The sequence below is a fragment of the Pleurodeles waltl genome, chromosome 1_2, assembly GCF_031143425.1.
Source record: "Pleurodeles waltl isolate 20211129_DDA chromosome 1_2, aPleWal1.hap1.20221129, whole genome shotgun sequence".
NCBI lineage: Eukaryota > Metazoa > Chordata > Amphibia > Caudata > Salamandridae > Pleurodeles > Pleurodeles waltl.
Genome location: NC_090437.1, coordinates 97,864,499 through 97,892,300, shown reverse-complemented (window position 1 = coordinate 97,892,300; position 27,802 = coordinate 97,864,499). Strand labels below are relative to the sequence as shown.

At 41.1% G+C, this 27,802-nt stretch overlaps 1 protein-coding gene across 2 annotated transcripts in view; it reads left to right on the top strand.

Moving 5' to 3' along the window:
- The window catches only part of DNAH6 (dynein axonemal heavy chain 6), a 1,211,389-nt gene that overhangs the window by 976,886 nt on the left and 206,701 nt on the right, over window positions 1–27,802 (top strand). For both annotated transcript variants that reach the window (XM_069236637.1, XM_069236634.1), the window contains exons 61-63: window positions 1,086–1,319; window positions 8,053–8,188; window positions 18,298–18,464. In XM_069236637.1, coding sequence (XP_069092738.1) covers window positions 1,086–1,319; window positions 8,053–8,188; window positions 18,298–18,464 — 537 coding nt within the window. The remainder of the gene's footprint in view (window positions 1–1,085; window positions 1,320–8,052; window positions 8,189–18,297; window positions 18,465–27,802) is intronic.

Below are 27,802 nucleotides of genomic sequence, written 5' to 3'. Positions count from 1 at the left end.
CTATATATTAACTCGCATATTTTCGTAAATTGAATCTAGTTGTCCCTTTTCGTTTGTCTAATAAAGTAAAATACAATTAATCAAAGTATAAGCCTGGCCAACCACTACTTTTCATGAATCCACAATTTAGTATGTTATTGGCAAATCATTTTCCATAGTTTTATTATTTCTGCTGACCAACATTACTTTAAAAACACTTTTAGAATTTGATCTATTTTACTTGGTCCATTAAAAAAAAAAAACAATTCCCGTCATATTCCATTTGTATATTGATGAAAACAAATGTTGTGTTTGAATACCATATCATCTGTCTTATTTATTAGTCATGACCTGAAACGATTCATCAACGGCCATTGGTCTCTTTTTCATATTGGTTGTGGAACATGGAGCAGTAAATGGATTTAGGTATGCATTACTAGCGTCTGACGTCACTGCACTAATGTCATTGCACATGACATTTATTCCGAGTCGGAATTTCCGACTTAACACGCTGCGTACACTTGGTCTTAACCATTGTTCCAGACCTGTGGTCCTCCTCCTTTCCTCTGGGCTCAGTGTGGGGGGACAGTTACTGTGATGAGTACTTGTGAGGGGAACGCTGATGATCAGACATGAGGAGGGAGGAAGATAGCTGTACCAACTCACACTGTGTGACAAGGACATGTGACGAGCATGCGGGAAAGACACGTGTGATGAGCGATTGCGCCGAGCATGTGCGAAGGACATACGTGACCAGCAAGTGCGGGGAGCATTTTGGCGAAGTTGTGGGAGGTTCATAACTGATGATGAAGCATGAAGTTCACCTGTAATGAGCCTGCTTTGCGTACAGTGGTTACAGGAATATATGACGAGTGATAAGAAATAAATCTAAATATTCACCTGAGCGTAGCTATTCTCTAAAAGCCTGTTGTTAAATTCGGTAATTTCAATCCCGTGTCGTAGTAAATGGTCTAATGTTTGTGTAAACAATTTACTGTAATACATCATCTCCTCCACTGACTGACAAATCGCATTGGGCCAGTGCAGCAGGAGTGAAAGAGACACGCAGGCCAAAAGGCATTGACGCTTGTTTTTTTTCTTCACAGTTGTTCAACACGACTATTGATACTTCAGAAAAAAGTGATGTTTTAGAAGTTCGCCTGGCAACGCTGCTGAGTCAAACTCTTCTCACAGCCTATACCAATGTTTCAAGGGGCCTTTTCGAAAAACACAAACTGATCTACAGCTTTATGCTCTGTGTGGACATCATGCGGCAAAAACAAGAAATCACCGAACCAGAGTGGAACTTTTTTCTCAGAGGTGCTGCCGGTATGGATAAGGTTTGTATTGAGTGGTCTTATGATAAACGAAGCTGACTAAGGTTTGCTTTACAATATGTTATGCGGTTGTATTTTTCATCAGTCAGAATAGAAGAAATTAGTAACAAGTTTATTATTGCAGTCGAAGAGCTTCACTCCTCTGCAGAATCAATGCATTGTTGTTTACATTGGTCATGTCTTTTGTAATACACAAACAGCCAACGCTTAATTGGTAAATAATAACGTGACCAAAGCTCTCCTCCGAAACACGCGGTTGCTGCAAATAAATGTGCGAGCACGGAATACTGAGGCAGCGTGATCCTGAAGCCATCTCTGGCCTCTCTAATCCCTTTACAGCCACTCCCAGCCCTCTCAGCTCACTCTTGCAGCTTTCTCCTTGCTCCCATTGTGACGCTTTTTCGTTTTTTACTTCCTCCGTCTTTCCCAGGTGTGTCTTTTGCTCGCAGTAAATGCTTGAGGCAGAAAAAATAGGTGCCGGCCCTCAAAAATAAGTGCCAGTGCCCCGCACCGGAAATCACTGTCTCAAATTAAGCAATGTGAATAGCAGACATTTGGCCGGTGTACTTTCTCATTTTTTGAATAAGGATAGAAATATTCGCTCAGTTGAACTCTACCTTTCGAATACCTCTCTACCTTTTGATACATTTTCTTTATTATCGTTGGGGCACAATTCGGTGACCCCATCACGACATTAGGTCAACAATTATGAACAACAATGATCCACGACAACCCTTTTTGACTATTTGCCCCAGTTACTTGTTCAGTCATCATGTATGCTTGCTTTTCTTAATTTTTAGAGTATGTGCTAAAATATGTCGGTTATACAAAGCTGAAATATTTTTGTGACAGCTTTTCCTTTTCTGACTTACATTCAATAACTATGGCCCTGATTTAGTTCCATGGGCGAAAGTGACATCATACGCCCTTTGACCTCCACTTTCACTCAAACACATAGACACAAATTTACACTTTCATACTGTCTCTCTCACATAAACACACACTCACCCACAAACATGCAGACAACATACATTGTAATTTTTTTTTTACTTGCCTCAGCTGCCATGGAAGGGCATATTCCAGCTAAGTATGCTCCATTTTTATTGCACTAATAGTGAATTATATGTTATTATTCACTATTAGTGTGATAAAAATTGACAGAAAACAAAAGAGAGAAGAGCCCCAACTGACGTCCACAAGGATGAGCTGCCACTCTGTTCCTGGCACTGAATTTGCCACCTCTGAGGCCAGGGGTAGCAAAGGGCAAGTCAGGAGTCGCAGATGTGACCCTTGGCGACCCCTAAATGATGTCCATGTTTCGGTCTGGGCAAAGGGAAATACTCCGTCACAAATGTGACGTATATCTTGGCTGCCGTATTGCAATCCCATTATATTCTATGGAGATCGTAAGACAGTGGACGGGATATCCATCACGTTTGTGACGGAGCATTCCTTCTGCCCAGGTCTAAATCAGGACCTAAATCTCCCTACATTCTCTTGTGTAATAAAAGGACAGCCACCAAAATACTCCAAAGGGTAACATTACACATTCTGTCAGAGTGAGAGCCAACACATATAGCTCATTTGAGTAAGGTGGCCACTTAGTCTTCTCTTCCACATTTGCAAAGTATTATTGTCTAGATTCAGATGCTAAGGCACATGCATTCCTTCAGAAGATCCGTGGCCCAATATATCACTGGGTACCATGCTTCTTTTCTGCTAACCAGAGTCTCAATCTAAATTGTTGAATCTTCAAATCGAAAAGTAGCCTTTCACATAAAGTATTGTATACCCTCAGTAACAGTGGTTCTGATCGCTACTTTTTATCTTGTTAAACTCTTCATTGACCACCTGCCTCATCTAACATTTCTCTAAGTAGCTGTATAGCTTTGCAATTCAAGTACAGAGGCATATCTGATAGAGACTCCTAGCTGCAGATTTCTTACCTTTGAATTCCCTGGCGTCAGCTTCAAATCTGGAATTTTTTGCTGAGCAGTACCCTGCACACACTGTCGGGTGGCGTCCATCAGATCCGCCTGCATCGTTCAGATCTGCGTGGCATCATCAGCGTCGTTGGAGCCATCTGTGATGTCACGGTTGCATATGAAGGCACCACCCCAGCTCGCGTACATCAGTTCTTTTCCTTCTGCGCCAGTTAAGCGCAGGTCCGGGATCAAGCTACCCTCTGCCTTTTTTGGCAGGCCTTTTTTTGACCCTTTTGTTGAAGATTTTTTGTGTCTATGCGAGGATGTCATAGAGGAAGAAGGGGTTCAAGCTGTGGGGCGTCGCACCATGTCGGTGACAGACCTTCACCAGGCATGTCTCTGGTGCCTTGACAGAGACCATGACTCGAGGTCGTGCTCTGACTGCTGGGCCATGGCCCCAAAAGCTTTGAGAGAGCGGTCTCTGAAGCTCAAGGCGGCCTGGCAGTCGACGTCGGTTGGTGCAACTCCCAGGAGGTCACGGTCCCGCTCGAGGAGGAGGTCGCGGAACCGCTTCAGGAGCCTCAAGTCCTCTTCTCCACACTTGAGGTCCTTGTGGCACTCGGGGAAGAGGCAGAAGAAGTCCAAGTGGACTTTGTCTTCGCCATGCCCATCGGCCGACGAGGCGCTACGGGAATGTGGATGTTCTGAGCACGGTTCTGCGGAGCTGATGCCAGGCTGGCTTCACGTCTCCCCTTTATTCGGGAGCCAGAGCGACCCCGGCTCAAATTAACGATATTTACGAAGCCATGCGCCTCGTATTTGAGCGGGCTGCCACCGTGGGTTGGTCTTCGAACCCCGTGGGGTCAGCAGGGGCCCATTGGGTGTGACGCCGGTGGCTTCAGCCTCGGCACCGTTGGGAACCCCGGGATCCGATATCAGATCCGGACCGATGCCGATTCCACACAGTTGTCCTCCTCTGGCACCGGTCCCAACATCAAGGCTCCCCTCACCGCCGGTGCCCACTGGAGGTGCGAGCCCTATCCTCATTCCAGATGATCTGGAGCCGAAACAACGTCGTAAGATGCCGATTCCGATTTTAACGGCGCCGACACAGCCCAGATCAGTGCCTGAGGCTTATTTTGAACAGCCAGGCACAGGTGAGAAATGGGAGGGGTCTGAGGACCCTTTAGAGTATGGAATGGAGCAAAGGCAAACTTGGTAACCCTGGTGGTCCAACACCTCGCAGGTTCTGTGAACGCCAGGATGGACGAACTCAGCCGTCGATGCCTAGTGAATCATGAATGGTATCTCCATCCGGAGATGGCGCAGGGACTCTTTCAGCAGTGGTGAGAGCCTTGGTTAGGTCTATTCGCCTCCGCATACAACACGCAATGTCAGCAGTTTTATGCGTTAGAGTTTCCAAGGCGACAATCGCTCTACAACCCTTTTCGTTGCGAGTGGAGTTCAGGCCTCCTGTACGCTTTTCTGCCTATAATACTTCTGCTCAGAGTTCTCATGAAGATCAAGAACGACGGGCCCAAGTAATCCTAGTAGCTCTGGATTGGGCACGGAGAGTCTGGTATCCCGAGCTTCTCAAAATTAGCATTAATCCTCGGATCAAGCTCCCCCTTCGGGAGGATTTTCCACCCGAACCTGTCAACTCTGCCCCTTCATGCGTGGCGATTCAGCGGCAGCAGTTGATGGCTTTTTACCTTCCTCCCGAAGTCTGTGAAGTTATTTTGGCAGCCAGGCATCCCGCCACTAAAAGGTTTTCATCTGCCATTGGAAACGCTTTGTATATTATTGTACAGAAAGGTCTATTGATCCTCTTTCTGTTTCTGATATCCTTCTCTTTGTACTTTCCCTTACCCAGCAAGGTTCTGCCTTGGGTACTCTTAAGGGTTATCTTTCTGCCTTATCGGCATTCCTTCGGCTGCCTGATCAGCCCTCATTTTTCAAATCCCTCATTGTACATAGATTCCTCAAAGGGCTTGTACATATGTTTCCCCCACGCCCTTTGTTATGCCCCAATGGGACTTAAATCTAGGCCTCACATTTCTGATGTGTGCTTCCTTCGAGCCTTTATGCAACTGTCCCCTCTGGCTGCTCACCATCAAGATAGTTCTCTCAGTGGCAATAACATCTGCCAGGAGGGTGAGTGAGATGCAAGCTCTGTCATCAAAGCCACCGTATCTCACTATCTATCCAGACAAGCTGTACTCAGAACTCTTGCCTCTTTCCCCCCCAAGGTGGTGACCCCGTTTCATCTGGGTCAGACCATCGCCCTGCCCACATTCTTTGCTCCACTGCATCCCTTTAAGAAGGAGGAGCGACTCCACTGACTGGACCAAAAAAGAGCATTGTCGTTCTACTTTGACCGCACAAAAGAGTTCCGGGTGGATGACGAACTGTTTGTGGGGTACGTTGGAGCAAAGAAGTGTCGGACAGTGCAGAAGCTAACCATTTCGCGCTGGGTTGTTCTCTGCATCAAGATCTGCTATGCATTGGCCAGGAAGCAGCCTCCTGAGGGCTTGAGGGCTCATTCCACCAGGGGCAAAGCTGCTACCACTGGGCTAGCTCGGACATTCCAGTCTTGGAGATTTGTCAGGTGGCAACATGGGCATCTTTGCACACTTTTGCAAAAGATTATTGCCTGGACAATCGGGTACGTAGAGATGGACACTTTGCCCGTTCTGTCCTCCAGGACTTTTAAGTGTAGTAGAGGTATCTGCAGCCCACTGCCAGGAGCTTATGGTGTGGGTATCTATTCAAAGGTAAGGAATCTGCAGCTATAAGTCTCTATCAGATGAACAAGTTACTTACCTTTGGTAACGCATTATCTGCTAGAGACTCTATCTAGCTGCAGATTCCTTACACCCACCCATGCCTCCCCGCTCTGCAGATATATCTAGTAGGGTTAGGGTTTATCCCTTTTAGGGCCCTAGATTTGCACAGACAAAATGTTGGTTCTATCCATGACTCTGCGCTTCTGGCGTGGAAGTTTGTGGGTAAAAGAACTGACATACGTGCACCAGGGTGGTGCCTTTATAGGTGACCGTGAGGTCACAGATGGCTCCAACGACATCATGCAGAGCCAAACGACACATGCAGATCTGAACGATGCCACCCGATAGTGTGCGCAGGGTATTGCGCAGCACAAAATCCAGATTCGAAGCTGACGCCAGGGAATTCAAAGGTAAGGAATGTGCAGCTAGATAGAGTTTCTACCAGATAATGCATTACCCTTGAGCCATAGGATGTCATCACATCCAGTCACTGCTAAGTAATACCTCTCAAAAACTGTCGAACATATATGGAACGCACCAGAGGCTTAACAGCATGAAAAGATTTTACAAATCCTAGCCTTGTGACTGGACTATTTCAAATAAAAAGAACATGGAGAGATTATGAAGTATCCCTGAGAAATAATGGTGCGGAATGTTTGTAGCTTATTATCCTTCACTTAGAAAAACATCGTCCTTGGCTGACATTACCTACGCTATGCAACATCTGATTCCCATTCTCATTGATCATTTCAATCATACAAAACGTTTCCTAGGCACAAGCGACTCCTCCAAACTCATCCTTCCTGCTTTCCAAACATCATCTGAGATTTCCACATGAATCTTGATATACATCTGTCAGTCTTTTTACAAAGCCTCACTCCAATTCTACAAATAAAGTACCTCACTCTTTACTGAAAAAAAGATTTGGGGTTTAATATAGTGGTGGTGACTTGAGGGCTCCTTATTAGCTTGACCACAATTGTGCTGGCCAGATGTTTCTAACTCTTGTAATTGGCTTCACTGATTCATATATATCTTTCTTCTATGTCACTTATAGCTTTCTCCTTCCAGGGTAATCCATCCCACATGTTGGGAGAGTGATGGTGCTGGATGACTGAGTATGAAATATTGGCTTTAGAAAATGTTGCACTCAAGGACCCCTAGTTATGAAAAAAACATTCAAAAATATTTTTATATTTGTTGGGTGCCAAGTCCTGTGCTGGATCATAGCCCATTGTGGAGAGTTCTTCATAGTGGAGCAATCCACTCAGGGGGAATGGACCCCCCCCATGCCAATGCACATTTGTTCATCAAGAAAAATATTTCCCCCGTGGAGCAAGCCATTCCTCTGCACCCTCACCAAATGTGGAGGTGATCTGTTCCCCTTTCCATCTAGAATGGGAGTTACTCCAGCTTTTGGCAGAAGTAAATCTACAAACATTTACAAGGCTGATAGAGGGCCGATGGAAGCTTACGAATGTCCACAAGTATAATTGTTTGTGAATGTACCAAAACCTATAAGGCAAATCACACAAATTGGAATGCCCATTTAATTTCTCACCCCTTAAGTGAGATTTACCACAGCAGATTTCCCCAAACCCGTGGCAAGGAATCCATGTTAGTAAAATATATTTACACCTGCTAGACATCTTTTTGTGAATTTCTGGCTGGTGTCAAAAATGTATTTACTGTGGTAATCATTTGTTAAGGGCCATATTTACCTTTGTGAATAGGACCCCAACTTTGTAGACTCTCCTGTTAGTTGGATTGACTCGAATCTTAGAAGGCACAACTTTGCATGTGCTGTAGTGCTCCTGCTAATAAAGGTATATTATGTAGACATTATATAGTTTTTTTCATAAACTAACCTTTGATCTCCTAAACTTGGTAAAATGATGGAGTCTACCACCTAACAATATCAGAGGTACTATGGTGAGCATTTATTGTTTATGTTCAATTTTTGAACTAAAATTGTCAAAATCTGAATTGCCAAGATTATACTAATAATTCATTTTTCTTTTCTAGGCACGTCCAGCCAAACCTGATGTTCCATGGCTTTCAGAGACTTTATGGCACATTTGCTGTGATTTGGAAGATAGCCTTTTGAGTTTTAAAGGAATTAAGGACAGCATACTATCGACACCTATTTTTATTCAACTAGGTAAACTGGCAATTAAATATATTACAATAAACCTAATGCAGTGATATATTTCCCTGTCCACTTACTCTATAGCAGCAAGTCAGCGCACAGCCCAGCAAACAACTCATATTTTTCTAGCGTTTATGCCTTAGGTTGAAAGCACAATCATGTTCTGTTGCAGAAGACTGTTTTAATCACCCCACACTGGCTATACAACAAAAAATAAATTATAATCTTAGAAAATGTGTGATTGTGATTACATCACCTTAATGCTTATTTAATCCTTGGGAACATCACTGTACAGAACAAAATGCTACAGTACAAAATACACACTTCCCACTAACATAGTTCCTCTGTGGTACATATAAAAGAGGTACGGAGTTAGGGACAGATGTGATGGAGTACCCTGTGCCTCAAACTTTCAGTCCACCTCCCATATTTAGAGTTGGGCAGACCATCAGTTTCCTGTTGGTGGTTACCCTGTTGGCTCCACCAGTGGAACCTTTTGCCAATTGTCTGACTTGAGTGAGTGCTCTAAGTCTTGGCAGTGCGGAACAGTAAAAAGTCAAATAATGATCCACATGTTCAGAGAGTGGCGGTCATTGGTTATTTGTTTTTCAAAGCAAAGTCCTACTTTGGATTGCCCCCACCAAACCTTTGTACCTTTAGGGGAACTACAGCTACAGCAGTATCAGGATTTGAGAATTTTAATTGACTGAATCTGATGATAAGCCACACAACTCCCTAGAATGTAGATCCATCCATGTGTGAGTGACCATGAATAGCAGAACTAAACTCTAGAGGGGAGAGAAACTGGGAGTTAAAGAGAGAAGAGACAGCTGGAGTGTTGTGATCTTTCCAGGCACACATGTCTTGTAATTCAGGGGATTCACAATAATATTTTTAAATGTGAATCAAAAATATATATATTGAAGATATGAAAAACAAATAAGGTTTTGCCATGATTCATAAACTTTTGAATTATCTTAGAAAAGAAGGTGTTGGTAGTAATACTTACCAGACTTGTAAAAGTGAGCCATAGGAAATGTAAGCCTTAGTCAAAGGACACTGATTACATGAACAGTGGAATTCAGGGATAAAAGCAAACCTGGAATTCAAAAAGAAAGCAGAAGAACAAAAACAACGAGCAATACCAAATTATAATCCAGAATCAAGTCAAAGTTCCAGCAGCTGTTCAACAAACAAAACCAAATCATAATCCAGTGACAAATCAGCATTCTTGCAAGGAGGTCAGTGAACCGAGAATGAAAACATAAACGCACTAAGGGTGAACAAACTGAAGCAACAGCAGAAGAGCCAGTGCAGCACAGAATCTTGCCAGGAAACCACTCTAAGGGAAATGGACTACTTATAAATCACAGATGCCACTCATGACCTGGATGTCTCTGCTCTTGACATTCACCAGTGGTGATCCTGATGCTCCAGCCAACATAGACCAGTCTTCCGCAGCCTTACCATATGTCCAATACATAATATATGGCAACCGTTCCTAGAAACAAATCTCCATGTAACCCCCTTATTGTAGACAGGCTGATCCTCTTAAGGTATATAGATCACCACTGGGCTGGCAGTGATCTCTGAATTTGGCTGGTAGTAGTCTGTCAAGGTAACAGACATGAAGTTCTCTCTACCCTAATGGACAACGGTCCGGCCACCAAACCCTAAATCAGGCCCCTAATTCTTTTTGCTGATTGTACACATAAAAGTTGCATATCTTGGTTGTTGATGATTTTAGCGATTATTCCACTTTGTAAAACCTAGACACACATTAGTTACATAGTGCTCTATTTTGGTTTGCTGAAAACAAATTCCCAGAGCAAAGTTTTATTTTCAGGAAACAAAAGAAACTTGCTTTAGATGTGCAGGGAGTGTTCTCCCTGTGTATCACGGCCATTTTACTTTTTCCCAACACAATTGCGATCTCTCTGCCCTTAATAGGCCATGGTGAATGCCTCCATGACCTGGAGGTCTTGTGCCGGTTGCCCCACCAGATCACAAACTTATACAGGGGAGAGCGGCTGAGGCTCTCTGCCTGTGTGATCCCAGTGTTTACTCCTGACTCTAAATAGAATCCTCAAGTGTGGATGGGCTGGAACACCAATGATTCAGAGCAATATTCTCACTTTGCCAAACTATAAATTACCCCGTGAATCTCCACCAGCAGTTTGTGAAAAGTCTAGCATACCAAATTAATCTGCTCATCCCAACACCTCCTCAAAGGTCCCAACAGTCCATTGCCACATGAAGCCTAGAAATGTGTTGCAAAACTTGGATCATGACCAATGATGTGCACACAAGTTCTTGGTCAACATCATCACTCAGACTTTTCATTCCACTGAATCCACTCTTTGGTAAACTAGTGGTGCACATCATAGCAACAGATTGACTCGGCACCCAATATAATCTACAAAACAATATTCAGCTGTAAATGAGTTCACCTAGTTGAGCCCCCATAGTAGACTGACTTAATGTTAATACCCTGCAAGCCTCTGTTTTTTAACAGTGATACTTTTTGCTTTCTTTTCTCCTTAATACATGTTAATCATGTATATACAGTTTCAAAGAGAATATGTACTACAATAGCTAGTTTACTAACTCGCTTCTTATATTTTAAAATAATTTGAACATAAGAGCAGGATAAGAAACCATAGTTAGGAATATTCCCACCTATATTTCTTAAGTGGCAAATCTAATTATAATATCATCCCACCCTGTCCCAAAATAAAGCTCAAGCTGGGAAAAGCTCACCCTTGCTAATTAGTTATGTTATATTCAGTTGCATTTATGAAACATTACAAGAGTAACGAGTCTGGGTGCTGAAAATTACTAGAAGCAGAGGTTTCCCTTTGTGAGAAATAGGAAGCTAAATTTAGTCAGGTTGCAAAAGGCAAGTTTTCAGTAGCTCGTAGAACTCAGTGCTAATAGCATCCTAGAACAGAATACCCAATTCGCAAGCAAACTGAAAATCAGATTCTGCACCATAGGAGTCCTCTTACAATTTGCATAGGTTTATTATTTTTAGAGGATGCTATGTAATAAATGAAAATCAACACAAATTGCCTTTTTCCTATGCCTGCTCCTCTCCCAGTACTTCTTCCTAAAGATTATCTACAGAACTGGGAAAATGTAGGACTATTTATAAAGGAAATGTGTTTAATCACATGTAACCTTTTCTTTTTTCTGACCTTACATGGGTGAGAAGCACACTTCTCTGAATTCTGCAGTTGTGTATTTGTATTCTTGTAAGCATCTAACCAAGCAAAAATTCAGCATATCTGCATATAATGGCAAGCAAATAACATAAGAGAAAATATGTGTACTTCTTGTAATGTAAAAAATTATACCTTTCGGTTTTACATTATTCTGTATTTAACATCTGATTCACTTGTAATAGATATCAGACGTATTACATGGACTATCTCCACAAACTAGATTTTGAGACTGAAAGTATCAGAGTCCTGGATCCCTTGCCCATTCCATGCACCCTTCCACAACAGAAATGCCAGACTGAGATATCCCTTTCCTATTTTTATGACCCGCACGTCAATGAAAATATCCACAGCTTGCTGTCAGAAACTTTCAATATTAATGGACATCCTAAAATCCTCCAAGCAGTTGGTTGCAAACTTTCTTGTCTCTATAGATTTTGACAAACTCTACTGGACTTATGAGAATATTTAATCAAAAGGAAAGAGAAAGGGTGAATTCCAGAAGAGAAGGTACATTTTGTATGCCATCCAGTTCAGTGTTATCTATACCAGTGCAGTCTAGATTGTGCTCATATGGTGTATTACCCTGACAGTCATCAAATAAGATACAAATGTGCATCCTTTCACTTGAGACCAACTCCTAGGGAAAACTATTCATTAATTGCTCCTCCACTTTCCAACTATAGAATCTTGGAAGTTGAGTTTTAAAACATAACACAAACATCTCCAAATGACCCAAAATGTTTGAATATTCTGAAATATTTCTGAAACCAACACCATTTCCTTGGAATCTGAAAGCTAGCAGGAGTTGTAGCCCACCATTATTTTTGACAATTCTTGAAAATGGTAAGCGCTGAGAAATACACAGTGATATAGAAGGTTTTTTGTCCACTTTATTAACTTGTGGCTGCATACTCCCTACCTATTTGATATAGCATATTGCAGCAATATTGACAATTTAAAGCACAATTGAGCAGTATGTATCCCTTTGGAAAAATTCTTCATTCCCAAAGAGAGTACTAAACGTTCAAAACTGCTTCTCCTTGCAGTACCACCTTTTGTCTCTCTGGAAAGAATGTTTGAAACAGACGGAAAACTCCTATTATTCCTAAATATTCTCAGAAAACTCAAAGGTGGCATCATCAATCTGAAAAAAACATAGAAATGAAGAAATCTTGGGGCCAAATAAACCAAGTGCATAGAGCAGTAAGTCTTTTTTTCACTCAGCAAAGAACAATGATTAAAAAGTATCTTCTCCCTTTCACAAACATTTGTATTTGGCACAGGTCATAAATTGGGTTATTAGTTTATGAAGTGGATACCCCTACTAACTTAATAACAAGCAGTTTGTTAACGGGCACAAGACAGTTTTATGTGAATCTCTGTTCAACCTCTGGAACATAAATCACAGGCAGAAGGAAATTCTCCAGAGAAATATGTGATAAGGTCAAGCATTCATCTCCTTGTGAGAATCTGGCATTTACTGGGAGGTCCACTACTTATGAAATTAGGGATTACCACATACCCCTTTGCTGAAACCAATTTCTCTTCTGGTGCTAACACAAACAAATGGATGAAAAAGCTGCCAGAACTCCTATTTGGGATTTCCACTTGAAATGATGGGCTGTTGTGGAAGTCTTTTCACTGTTACCTGTTTTTTTTTACACACCTGGTGAACTGTCACTGCTAAGTGGTCAGTGTTTATGTTTACACCACTTAAGCCTTCCTGTCCTGGCAAGTACCTGCATTGTCCTTCAAGAGGCCAAATGTGCAAACCTAATCTGGAATACTGACTTGGGAGCAGCTAGCCAAATGGAATGAAATTCAGTTTACTTTCAGACATCAAAAACGGCACTATTTAAACGTTATTTCTAATGGATACATGCTCCCACAGCTTCCTTGAATGAACCCTTTTCCAGGTTGGATCCAGAAACCCTTCTACTGTTTATAAATTGCCAGTGTTAGATAGTATCCTATAATATCCTAGATAAAGCCTTGCAACTCTGCCAAAAATTACATAAATCCTGCCATTGGGTATGCTGTTATGTATACCCTACTGTTTGGAACACCTGTCAGTTGGTGATACCAGTTTCCTTTCTTCTGCACCTCTGTCAGTTGTAGGATCTGGAGCAGCTAAGTTTTCTTGGTTTTCTTTTTTTAAGGATTTTGTCAGATTTTATTAGCATTTTGAGGTTTGTTTCTCTGAAATCTGCAGGCTGTGAGCTCTGCTTGAAATGCTCTTCACTGATGTTGCTCACAATCTGCACCCATATAAGTTCTGATGCCAGGAAAATTACCAGGACAGAGCTTCTTGCTCATTGTGAAGACTGATGCACTCTAACACAATCTGGGAGAGGGAGGCAAACAGGTGGTAGGCTCCATGAGGTGCAAGACCATATCTGGGCTAATTTTCACTAAAGAAGTTGCTCATCTTCTCTGAAGTACAGGAACACCAAGGAGCATCACAAATTCTCCCATCACATAAATAAATGCATTTTCTAAGGAAAGTCTTCTGATGCACCTAAGATGTTCTTAGCTTTTGAATGAGCCAAGTTGGAATGTGGAGATCTTTGGTACAGACTCCTCTGGCTCTTCTGATCAGCATTCACGGTACTATTGATTGATCCAATGACCGCTGTGGCATTTACATCTTTGGCCGTGGCCTTGATGACTGTCTCAAAATTGATCCAGAGTGTCAGGTCTGCAATCTAAATGAGATTCTATTCTAGGACTATGAAAAGATTGCTTAGCAAGACACTTCGAAAGTCATAACTAAAGAGTCTATGTTATGAATGTATGACCTTTTGAGTCAAATTTTGATTCAATTCAATTGTCCTTTTCTCACTGGGAAAATCGTGATGATGATGACGGTGAGGGAGATCATTTACTATCTCCTCTTGACTAAGACACTGTCTTCTTAGCACGTCTGCACAAAGCAAGTGCTTTATATACAATGCTAGTTGTGGAATGTTCTGTTTCGAAGAGGCATATTTCTTTAGAGTAAATACTGTGTACTTCTGCAGTGGAGCCAAAATTGTATCTATTCATGGAAATTATGGCTAGTGAACCACCCCATTATGTTATTTTGATGTCTAATGAGGGCTAGATAGGTCAGGCCTCACAGTCTTGGGATAAATCTCAATCTTTTTTTAATGTTCCAAAAGTTGTTGAAAGGAAGGAAGTGGCTGCTCCATTGGACCCTGTACCTTTGCCATCACATCTTTTACAAGAAAGTCTGGTGGTTTATGTTTTTTCCTGTAAGTTTACATCTGGAATAATCCCTACATCTCCGCTAAATAGAGAATCTAAGAGGTTAAATCCTTTTGGGTGTAGAGCTTCATGTACTTCATCATTGAAGTCTTTAGACAAAGCTTATTTGCTGTCCGTGTATATTCCTGATATTTGGGAGATGGCAGTTCTTGTTGTGGTTGCCCTTCCTGATTATGTGTTGAAATCATCTCAGGACCTCTGCACAAATGGCATTCGGTGCAAGTTGGATTGACCCTTCTTGATTTACTCCCACGTTCTAGGAGTTCTGCTATAGTTTTGCGTAGGCATTCATGGATGCTCAGAAGGGATACTTGGAATCCTATATGATAGCCTGAGGTTATATACTTCTGGTTATTCTTTCCTATTCAAGAGAACTGCCCCCACCTTCAATTTCCCCTCATTCTTCTTCTTTTCCCACACAAAGATGTTGATGAAGGAAGTGGATGGAAATGATGAAGGGTACCATTAGGGTGATCCCCTTCTTCACAAAAAGGGCTGGATGTTTTCTCCTGTTATTTCTTGATCCTGAAAAAGGAATGGTTTAAGGTTGTTTTTGCACCTGAGATTGTACAAATGTCCTAGAAAGGATATGTTTTGCATGGCTACATCATAAAATGACTAATTTAACTCTTCAGGTTCAGGATTGGTTAGTCTGCAGGGTGCCTATTTCCATATTCCATTTGTTCAGTGGCACTGCAGTTATCTGTTATTTACTGTAGGGAATCATCATTGTCAGTTTGTGGCTCTACCATTTGAGCTGAGTTCATCTCTTGTATAATTAAAAAAGTAATAGCCCTGCTACATAAGACAGTGATTCACATTTATCCTCGTCCTGATGATTTGTCATTATATGCAAGTTCACAGGATGTCCTGTTGAAGAACCTAGCAAACACCATCATCCTTCTATCAGTTACAACAAAACCCATCTGGTTACTACTCATCACACTGAATCGTTAGGGATAATGTGGGATGGAAGTGTGATGAAGCATTTTCTCCCATCAAACATAATATCTGATTTTATGGCAATGTCTTTGGAATTCAAGGAAATGAGGTCTGTGGTAGCAAGAGCTACACTTAGGTTTTTTGGTCTGAATATTTTTGGTCCTTCAGGAACAGCCATGAAGGAGATCTCTTTGCTGTATAGTCTCTGCTTCCAGCAGATTATGTTTTATGGTTGATTAAGTAATAGAATTCTACTAGTCAAGAAATTGTTTAAAGATCTTCAGTGATGACTTTGTGCTGAGCATTTGCTAAAAGGCAACCTTTTTAGAGACCGGGGGCTCAGTTGTCTTCGGTATTGAATGCCTCCCTTCAAGGGCAAGGTGCTTGTTTTGAGTACTTCGTGGGGTGCTCAATGCTGGATAGTGAATATAGTCTCCTGAATTGAGGCCTGTGCAGTTAGCCCTCAGACCCTTTTTCATCTGTGGAAGAGAAGCAGGTTCATGTCCCAGTAGACAATACGTCTATTATACCTGATCGGAACAAGCAGGGAGAAGTAGGGCCTTGTGCTCTGTATCGCATGGTGATGGATATCTGGATGTGTGCTGCCGATTATGGATTGGTCTGTCAACAATTCATGTAGTGGGAAAGAAAATTGTAGCAAATGATTTCCTGAGCAGGAAGTTGTCAATCACAAGTGACAATTCCATTTGGATGCAATGCTTCCAGTGTTTCAGAGATGGGATTCCAAATAGTAGACCTGTTTGCTGGCTCATCAAAAATAAAGTTTCTTTTGTACTGTTCCATGCAATTTCCCCTCTAACTTTTATTGGAGTATAATGTGATGATATACTGGGAATTTCTTCTGAAGAGAGTCATCCAAAAAGTGAGATTTTGTTGGGCTTATGTGGGTGGCCGCCATCCAGACCTCTTTCAACTCGGTTTGTGTCCCCTAACTGACATTCCTCTTTTGGAGAGGAATATTAGATTTTATACTTCAGTCTTAAGAATCGCTGTTTTTTTTACTTAGAACTGGAACATGTATTCAAGATTCCGTGATCTTACTGAGAAGGTTTTGAATGCTCATTTGTGTAGTATGCATATTTGGATTGTGGATGTGGACTCTAGCAGGTGGGCTGTCTTGTCTACTTGGTGTTAGGAGAAATCTTTTGATCCATTTTCTACAGAGTTAGGTTATTATTTTACGTTTAGTAACTTCTTTGCTTGAGAGAGGTATGCATGTAAATACAGCGAGAGGTTTTTTAGCATTTTTTTTCATTATTTATATTATCCTAGTTGGGTGTCACTGTTTCAAATGTCATTTATTTTGTGGTTTTCAACAGGTTTATTGATTACTTTTATGTGATTCATTTCCGTGTGCCTGAATGGTATTTGAATTTAGTGTTGACTTTTTTTAGGGGTCAGTCATTTGAGCCGTGCATGTTCACTGAGGTGTTTGACATTGCAGACAGTCTTTTGGATTGCAGTCACTTCAGCAAAAAGGATCCGTGAATTGTAAGCAGCATTGACCTCTGCTCCAGTTACGACTTTTTCAAAGGATAAAATGGATCTTAGAGTAAAACCCTCTCTGTTAGATAAGATTGCCATAGAATTTCATATCTCGAAGGCTATTTCTTTCCCTTCATTTTGTTCACCTCCTCATTCTTCCAAAGTTGAGGAATGGTGAAAGGTGGCATAGTTTTTATCCTAGAAAGGCATGTCATTTCACCTCTCATTGGTTTTCACAGTGATCAACTTGGTAAAGCTGTGAGAAAGCAAACAATTTCAAGATGACTGTCTTTGACAGCACGTCACAGTTATGAGTTGGCTTGGTAACACGCTCCTGGTTGTTTTGTGCTCATTCTTTTCGATGCACGGTGTCTACTTAGGCCTTTTTGAGAGGCATTCTGATCCTAATAATTTGTAAGCTGACAACTTGGTCATGGTGTATTTGTTTACCTTCATGATTACCTTGTTTCTGAGGGGAGAGAGAGCAGTCTTGAGTTGGAACAGTGGTGTTGCAGTTTTAACTCTTGTATTGACATTATGGAGTGATCCGTTCTCTTGGATTCTTGCTGTAGTATTGGTTCATTCAACACCATGTTATTTGCCTTTGGTACAACTTCATAGCAAAACATTTTGGTATGTGAAACCACCGCATTAGATGCAATACATTCAATCAGCAAGGATAATGGCATTGATTGGGACACAGGTTGTGGTTCACAGTGCGGGTACACTTCTTTGAAAAACATGTTTGGATAAGGTAAATCTCTGTAAGTCAATCCTGTTTAGCAGTTGCTAGTTTATTCTCATCCATATTAAGCTGGTCAGAATCCTATTTTGGAAGAAAATATATCTATCCGTAAAGGTCCTCCATATATATATATATATATATATATATAACATAAGCAATGATAAACATCCTCATTCACACGTTAAAAGTGGCATAACAAATGCTGGTAAATCTTCAGCCTTACCTGTATGCAATAATATGTACATTACGTATCCATGTCTAGAAAGGAACCTGTATATGAAAGGCCATCTTTTAAAGTAACTCTAATTTTTTCTAGCAACCCCTATGTTTTACATGCATATACTCGAGCATTTTTTTTTAATGTGTCTGCAGTTTCAATTAATTATTGTTGGTAGTACATATTTCACAATTCTATTTTTGTGAATTTATTTTTATAGGACACGTTGAAATGCAAATTAACCCAACGTCCTGGGAAGGCTATACTGTTCAAGTTTCTGAAGGAAAACAAGATGAAAAAGTTAATGCATCTCTCAAGGAAAAGTGGAATGAAAAGCTAAACATGTTTCAGAAGTTAATTTTTGTAAAATCTGTAATGGAAGAAAAGGTACGCATTTTTTAAAAATGAATTATGCTGTAGTAATTCACTGTTTAATGCATTATTATATATATAATATGTGTGTACAAAATGCTATATATATATATATATATATATATATATATATATATATATATATATATATATATATATATATATTCAGTCAAACCCACTATTCCAGTCATGCAGAAGTTCTAGCCATCTTCTACCATTTTTCACTCCATGGGAGTACAGCCACTCCCAAATTTCAAATGGTGGATTCATGGTGATGCCAGGACTACAATAGCATAACAACTATACATAATGACATGCGTCTGAACACCAGCTAGGACTTGATTTTGAATTCTTTGGTAATTGTTTTTGTTTCCAATTTTGTGGAGGATGTGCAGCATCAAGAGGACAATCCACATGTGGAATTTCCCCCACAAAATATGTGGGTACCTTTGGTGTTTACTCCAAATTTAGCAGTTCTTGCATAATTTGAGGATTTTCCATTACAACCCAGATCTAAATCAGGCTGGAAAGTGTTTGCGTTTTTTTTTAGTCTTTAAGCCATAAATTGATATTTTTGTCAATAATTATTTCACCCAAAATTCATATTTTTTGTCAAAACATTAATAAACACTGGTGATTTTTTCTTGTTAGTTTTTATGTATAATTATAGAGGAAGCTTGACCATTCTTCTTAAATTTTTCCAATGCAGATTTTGAGTTTTATTTCCCTAGGTGGCCTTTGTACCCCAATTTCTTCAAATGTGAACGTTTTGTTCCAAGTTTCGGTTGTGTTGATTTTGGAGAATTCTGAGATGAAACATAGGCTTGATTGGATATTGTCAGCACTTCCAACTAAGTGTTTGACAGTTTTGATGACTGTAAGGATTTAGTCAAAAACCTAAGTCTTTAAACCACATGTGATAGACATAAGCTGTTGATAAAATGTGATGTAATTCACTTTTTCATGGGTTTCCCCAGGCATAATTTAGGTTTTTGGGAAGGACCACTTTTTAATAATAAACATACCTGAGAAATGTGTGCACTGGTCACCTTTGTTGGGGCCAGACCTAAAGCAATTTGGCTCCATCCCCTCTAGCCAACATTTTTTAGTTTCAAGAAAGTCACCTGTGAACCGCACAAAGGTAAGTGATGCTATTCGTAGATTACTTATGGGATAAACATTGTGAACATGATTGGGAAGAAGTTTTATGGTGTGTTTCATGTGATGATTTAGGGATACCATGTTTCCCCTGCATAAGGGGTAAGGCCAGGAATTTCACACTGACACTCTTGATTCATGTCAAACTCAGAGGATCTATCAATAGCAGAGCAGTATGGGCTTGTACAGTGCACATTCAGCTGAGCTGTAAGATCTGATGATCCAAAAGACAACTCTATCTGTGTCACTGAGGATATCCATTTAGACTTGGTGTGAACTAAGTGCAGCATCAAAGGTGGTGGTTTTAGAATATCCACTGTCCAGCAAGATGATTCCAATGTCCTTATTAAATCCTGTATTTTAGATTACACTGTGGATGACCATGCACTATTTAGGCATTATTGCCTTCTGTGAGTGGTGTTCGCATATGCTATTTCTTTCTCACCATTTGTCCGAATTATGAACCAGAGTTAAATAATGTGGGGTGCAGGAAGAGAGCAATTAACAGTTTTTAATAATTTGCAGCATGTGTGCAGTAAGCCTTTTAGCATCCCATATAACTTACTGCCCACATGTTAATCCCTGCGGTCCTAGTCTTCTTCTACAAATTTATGTGACCATTTATTCATAAGTTAATTGGATATCTGATAAAACGTGTTGGTTATCAAGTCCAGCCATCTCTATGCTGCCCCACTTTATTTAGAGGTTCTGGAATGCTGTATTTTTGATGAAGAAACCTCATCTTGCCCTTCTTTCATCCTGGCCTGCCACTGCAAAACTGTTGACCTACACAGTGATGGCAGGGCCCTATTTAGTGGGTGTTTGACTTGGCCCACTCTTTAGGGTAATTCCTAAATGTTTTCCCTTAACCCTCCTGTTTCTGAACCAGTTTTTGTTGGCTTTTAGGACTCTGTACATTTTACCACTACCGACCAGTACTAAAGTGCTTGTGCTCTTTCCCTTAAACGTGGTGAAATTGGCTTAGACCCAATTGGCACAATTAATTTACTTTTATGTTTTTAGGAAAATGCTACTAGTAGGAATGCAACACTTATTGTGTCATCCACCTAAGCAGTCTTTTTAAACAGCCGTCAGGCCTGTGATTGCAGCTTGTAAGCAGTTTAAATCTGCCATTTCGACTTGGCAAAATAACCCCCTTGCCAAGCCTTAAACTTCCTTTTGTAGCATACAAGTCACCCCTAAGGTAGGTTCTAAACAGCCCATAGGGCAGAGTGCATTGTAATTAAAATGTTAGACATGTATATGTATGTTTTACATGTCCTGGTAGTAAAAAACTCACAAATTAATTTTTCACTACTGTGAAGCCTACCTCTCTCATAGGATAACATTGGGTTACCTTATTCCATTTAATAAGTGCTAATCTTTGATTAGGAGCAGGCAGAGAAGTCGAATTTGGTGTCTGAGAAATTGTAATTTAATATCCTCTCAAATGATAAAGACAGATTTTAAGTCACAGCTGTGAAAATGCCACTTTTAGAAAGTTGCTGATGTTCTCGCTACTCCTCATGAACTCCTCCACCGCGAATGGAACTCTTCATGCTGGACGTTAGAAGGTATATTTGTCTGCCATACTAAACTTGATCCTGTATCTGGCCTGTTCACCAAGGAGCTGAGTTCAAAGTGAAACAAGCAGAATCCAGCAATAGTGTTGGCCGTATACCTTTGATGTCAACTGGAGAGCTGAGGGTCCATATACCACAAGACCTGGTGCCCAGTTATGTGGTGGAAGTAGACATAGACACATTATTTTCTACATATGAGGTAGCCCTTAGAGTTCACAAGGTTCCAGAGGGGGATTGGGGAGCAAGCTTATGGAAGCCTATGGCCAAAGTGGGGTGGAACACCCTTCTAACACTAGAAATGGGGTAACTGATGCAGTATGCTCCCATGAGGGCCATTTTAATTACCAATTTTGGGTACAAGTGATAAACACGTGTGACTACTTGATCAAGAGTGTGTCTCAAGTAAGAACAACACGGCCCATACTATGGCATTCTCTGCTCCGTAACTATATTTTCTGTGTTCTCTTTCAGTGCTCTACTGTTCTCTGACTCATGTATTCTTAGAGCCCCAATGTACATCCTTCTATCTACCTAGAGGACTGAAACATCATGGACTACTTTTATGGACCCAATTTGATTGTACAAAAGACTAAAATGGGCGGCGTTGTTCTTACTTGATATACACTGTTGATCACATATTGTCACACGTTTGTATCACTTGTTTGAGAGCACCAAGCATGTTTCTCACCACCCATCACTGCACCATCACATTGTTGTTAATGTGTTTTATATACAATTGAATAAATTGATCAATTGATTTATTTTTACACTGATAATTATATCTATCATCTTGGGACCACTGTTCTTTATGCATAAGCTTATCCAAGGTCAACAACACTTGAGTTCCATTGTTACCTATAACTTATAAAAGTTGGCATTTTCTTGTCCTAACCATTTGGTGCCTGCAGTCTGTTTCTGAGCCACATGGCTAGGTGTAGTTGGCAATTGGTCTTTATGTATTCCTCCCACATAGCATCACAATAGGGGGTCTGGGTGTTGGCAGGATGGTTCATCTCTGGCAGGATGGGAAGGCAGAGCTGTCACCTACCACAATTTGTCTTCAGAGCCAGACAGACTTTGACCAGGACAGAAAAGCAGGAAATTCCAGACACCTCTTTAGTGGGAAACTCTAGAATCTTCCCCCACTTCAACAGGTATAAAAAGGGGACCCTCATACCCACTTTTCAATACACTCCTTGACCTGGTGACATTCCAGAAGAAGAATACTGTGCTGCCTTGCTGGATGAGGCCTGACTCCTTGCTGAGAAGGAAGTTTTTGCCTGCACTCTTCTTCCCAGATTGGTCACCCAAAGAGTCTACTGCCCATGTGATCTGCTGTAACTGGACAAGCCTAGAGATGCACCTGGACTTGCCTGACCACTGCTGGTCTCTGCTGGAGTGAGTTCCTGATCTTCAAGACGTGACTCCAGGTCCTGGACCCTTGGTGCGGCATCAGTTGAGCTCCTCCTTGAGGAAAAGGAGAAATCCTGAAGTTTTCAGCTTTTCGTAACTGTGAACAGGTCAGTTTGCGCCAAGATCTTGCCACCCGGACGGACTGCCAATTCCAAGCACCAATGGACCTGACTCATCACGCTGCAGCAACCGCTAGTGATGAGCGGAAATGCAAGATCTGCAATTCGTGCTACAGTATCAACAGCACATGGCGAACGCTTCATTGAATCTCCAGCAACTACTGCCTACGACTCCTAATAGACTTTTAGTGTTTGAAAAACCTGGCCCTCTCTTTGTGCTTCAGCGATGACCATCTGCAACGCTGTCCCTCTTCCCTGCTGCCTCGTCCACCACAAACAGCTCTCTTTGCACTGGACTTTAGAAGGTAACCTTTTCAGCAAGACTAATCTGGTACCTTTATTCGGCCCAAGCTCCGTCGTGGTCGGCCTGAACTTGTGACTTTTGCCCAGTCTCACACAACGAGAAAACTACGAGAGGTGCTTTGTGCTTTTAGGCACTATATTTATCTTTTACCCTCCTCTAACCAACAACCCAATTTCTCCCACAAGCTAACATTGGTTTACCTTATTACGTTTAATAAGTGATAACTTTTGATTGGGAGTAGGTAGGAATGTTAAGGCGGGTCTTTGAAGATTTGTAATTTAAAACGATCTTTAATGGTAAAGTTAGATTTTAGGTCACACTCCTAAAAATGACACTATTTTGTTGCCTGCAGCCTGTATCCTGGTTCACATGACTAGGTGTAGTTGGCAGTTAGCCTTTGTGTATTCCTCTCAGACAGTATCACAAAAGGGTACTTAGTGTTGGCAGGATGGGCCATCCTCAGTAGATGAAATGGGAAGAGCTGTCACCTACCACACTTGCACTTCAAAGGGGCTGCCTCAGCACACATACAAAGAACTTCACACTAGCCCATTGTGACCCCAGACATTATGGGATTAGAGCAGGGAGGCAGGAAATTCCAGACACTTCTGTAAGAGGAAACTCCAGAAGCTTCTTACACACTCTTCAGTACACTCCTGGATCTGTGGGTAATACAGAAGAAGGACTGTCCTGCTTTCAGAGGACTACCCTGCTTCTTGAGGCCGTCCCTGCTGTTGGAGAAGGAAGACTGGACCTACTCCCTTTATTTCTGTCTGAGTGACTCCAACAATCAGCTGACTGACCTCCTGTTCTGAGCTAAAGCAACACAGCCAACTTCAGAGGCCTCCGTACAACTTTCCGCTACAATGGACCTGCAACTGGACCTGCCTGACCTGACTGATTCCTCTTGGACTCTGCTGGAATGAGTTTACAATCCCCAAGTTGTCTCCCTAGGACATGGGCCCTTGGCTAGCATCAGAGAGAGTTCCTCCTGGCCTAACTGAAGGTTCCACCAAATCTTGCACAAAGTAATGTGTATTCCCGCAAAACTTTGCTGCACAGCTGTAAGCTTCATTGGAACCAATGCCGAGCAATGCAGTTCCATACAAAACCTTGCCACACAGCTGCAAGCCTAATCAGAACTAACGCTGAGTGAGACAGGGACCTTTAAAAACCTTGCTGCACAGCTTCATCTGAACCAACGCCGTACAACACAAAGCCTCAAAGGGAGCACTGCACACACTACGCACCAAGGACATAAAGTACAGTCCTCAATAGGCCAAACTTTCTGCACAGCTTCCAGCCTCATCAGAATCCATGCTAAGCAACACAAAGCCTCGCTGTTCAGCTGCCAGCTTCATCGGAACCAGCACCAAGTGCCCTGGGCCCTGCAAAGCCTCTCTGTATAGCTACTTCAGAACTGACCCCAAGCAACACGAAGCCTTGCAAGGAAATGCTCCACAAACCATGCACCAAGGACATAAGGTACAATCCTCACCAAGCCAAACTTGGTTCTGTGTCTCACCTGCTGTCCGTCACAGTTTGCTGAACTTGTGACTTTATCCCGATTCTGCTCGACTAGATACCCACAGTTGGTGTTTTGGCACCATTTAGCAGTACTTTTATCTTAAATGTTTCAAACTGTATAGCTCTTATTCTGCTGATTGGATTTTTGATGTTTTGGTCTCAAACAATCTATTAACATTTACTCTGTTTTTCTAAATTGGCATAGGATGTTTCATGTGTTGTGTTTTCACTTTATTAATGTTTAAGTGCTGCACAAATACTTCACACATTGCCTCTAAGGTAAGCCTAGCTGCTTTGTGTTGAACTGGCAAAGAGTTAATCTCAAATAAATTTAGTGACATTTTGTGGTTCACCTTGACAAATATTGTGGCTGTTGTTTGAGTAGGGTTTCTCCACCCTTTATCCAACAACCCAATTTCTCAAGGCGGGGCTTATGATACCATAATCTCCTCATTTTATTTTCCTCCCAGTTCCTCTCCCAGTATGTCAGAAACATCATTTTGACATTTTTCCAAAAGTAAATTAATGCTTTGCAGGTTTTTCTTTGAAAAAATATAACATTCCTGCCCAGTCTTTTGTACCTCCTTAGCATGGTGGGCCAGCTGACATTGAGCAGTTTTGCTAAAGCGCTTTCATCTGTTGGCAAAAGCACTTTAGTTGGAAGTTCATATGGATATGGATTACTAGACAAAATCAGTATTAGTTACAAAACGAGAGAATATCATTATGTCCAATTTGATTTTTCATCTTTTTAAACTATTGTGGCACTAGCACAGTAAGCCCCGTTATTGTCGACCTCAAATCATCGTAGCACTGAGACTTTGTTATTGAATGTGTGATGGCTGCCTATCAGTAATGCATAATTAAAAGATATTTACAGATTATTATTTACAGAAACCAGGACAAACTTGGAACCACTATGAAATCAAAAACCCAGCTGTTAGGCATGCAGGATATAATTTTACTCCAGATATCTTAATTACCTGGTCCCTTGACATTTTAAAATTGACCTTATGGGATTAAAAGAAAGGGTAAATGCTGGGAAATGCTAAATAGACTGATATGTGGCTAATTGTGAAAGCTGTTCTTTAAGTTTATTTCATTTATAGAACCACTAAAGTAACTGTGAATGACTTGGGAGCAATGCTGGGGTTCACTCAGATATTTTGTTTTGAAAGGGTGGCAGCCGAGGGCCAAGTAAAGTGACATATTTTCTGTGGGGTAGAACCCAGATTTAAAAGTTTGAAAAGAGCGGTTAACCTCCACCTCTGACATCCTGTTGAATGAGATGCATTTACCATTTGCTTCAATACAGCTTTTCTTTCTCGTCACACAAGGGCTCTCCTCATAAAACGTCCTAATTTCCGCAACCATGGGCACCAAAGAGTTTGCTAAATTGTTTCTTAGCACCTGACTGACAACAGTGGCTCAATTGCCTGCAGCAGGCTGGACCAAGCCATTAATAGTCTCAAATATGTCCTTCTGTTTGTAACTTGGCCATTAAAGTATTTTATTCATTTATCCCTTATATTGTATTTCTTATTACAGATTTAATTAGCTACATTAAGGACTAAATGCTCCTTGCCAGAGTGCTCTGTCTATCTTATCATTAGTTTTAGGAGCTGCAAATTATTCTCTAAACCAAGCAACTGGTTCTCAGTGCTATAGCAAGGGTGCCATGGGCCCTTGTACAAATAAAGAAAATGGGCCCTACTATTGGTGGTAAAAATGGCTACTATTGGAGAAGGGGTGGGCCTCTTGCCCTCCCTGGCCCCAGTGCCATTGCACCTTTTGTATTATTGATAGTGGCCCTCATGCTGGTTATATGAGCTTCTTGACTTAAAATTTTAACAAACAGCCCTGCATAATTTCACCAGAGTATAGAAGTGGTTGCTAGCGCTGGCATAGCATTATCAGGCTTTCTGTGCATTTAGTTTAATAAAAGATTGTTATCACAAGGTCTGGTTTGCCTTGGGAACCGTGTTTGTAGAAGAATCTCCATGGATGGTTTTCACTAAAGTCAGGAGTATCTCCATATTTTGGCAGAAGCCATACAGCCTGTCAACATTTAGAGGTAAATATGAATCTGGGGCAGTTGAATAGGATTCATGCTCCAAAGCTGTTTACCTATTCTTAGGTTGAAAATGTGTTTTCTGGAATGACAGCGAGGAGACTTTTGCAATAATGAATATGCTCACTCTTAGAGCATCAATCAAACCCCTGACTATGTGAAAAGGAAGGTGTAGGCTATTCTTTCATATGCATATTTGTTGTTACTGTGGTGGGTCTGAAGTTTTCCAGCTACATTTTGCAATTAAATATCACACTAAGGCTTTGAGCTGAAGGGGGGGAAATGGGATAGACAGACAGAGAAAGAATAACCCTCAAAGCTGCATGAAGTGATAGTATTTTGATCTTGGAATACTTAGGCATTTGTAAACAAAGGGGCACCAACTGCTGAATTGCATTTACTCAGCCTTAGATACAAGTCTAGAAATGAGGGCAAAACGATGGGTAACAGATGACGATTGGAATGTCATTAGCATAGTGGTAATAGTCAAATTAGACAAATAAAACTCCTACTTAGGAAGTGAACACAGGAAATTAAGCTTTGTTAACCACCAACGGTTTGAAGGGTTGGCAAAGAGTGATAAGAACTTCCATCCAGAAACAGAAACATGAATCAGTGAGATAAAAGGAGAACAAGTTTTGTGATGCGCCAGTAATAAGAAGTTACTAGTGAAGAGTTTAAGTGTGATTGCCCATGCCAAATGCTACCCAGAGATAAAGCATAATGAGAATGGAAGTTGGTGGTCATCACTATGGGCGGAGGTAATTAAGATGGACACAACACAAAGAGCCATCTCAGTAAAAGTGATTATTGAGAAACCTTTCTGGAGGTGTTTTGAATTTACACATAAAGTAATTAATGGTTAAACCGCAGTCAGTCAAAGGTTTTGAAAGAAAAGGAATTTTAACAAAGGGGCAGCATTTGAAGAGGGAGGAGAATACTTTTCTTTAATATTAAAATTGATAGACCATTTTGAAGGAAAATAGATCAAAATAAATGGTTAACTGGAGGGGTCAGACAAAACATAACTCTTTTGTGAGAGCCACATGTTGCATAATTTGGTGGCTGAACGGTTCTGATCAATCAATCATAAGATTTGTAAGGCGCAACTTCTCATCAGGTGCTGTGGGTTGTCGCTGTGAACTGGTAGCTACTTGTCAAAGAGCCATGTCTTGAGC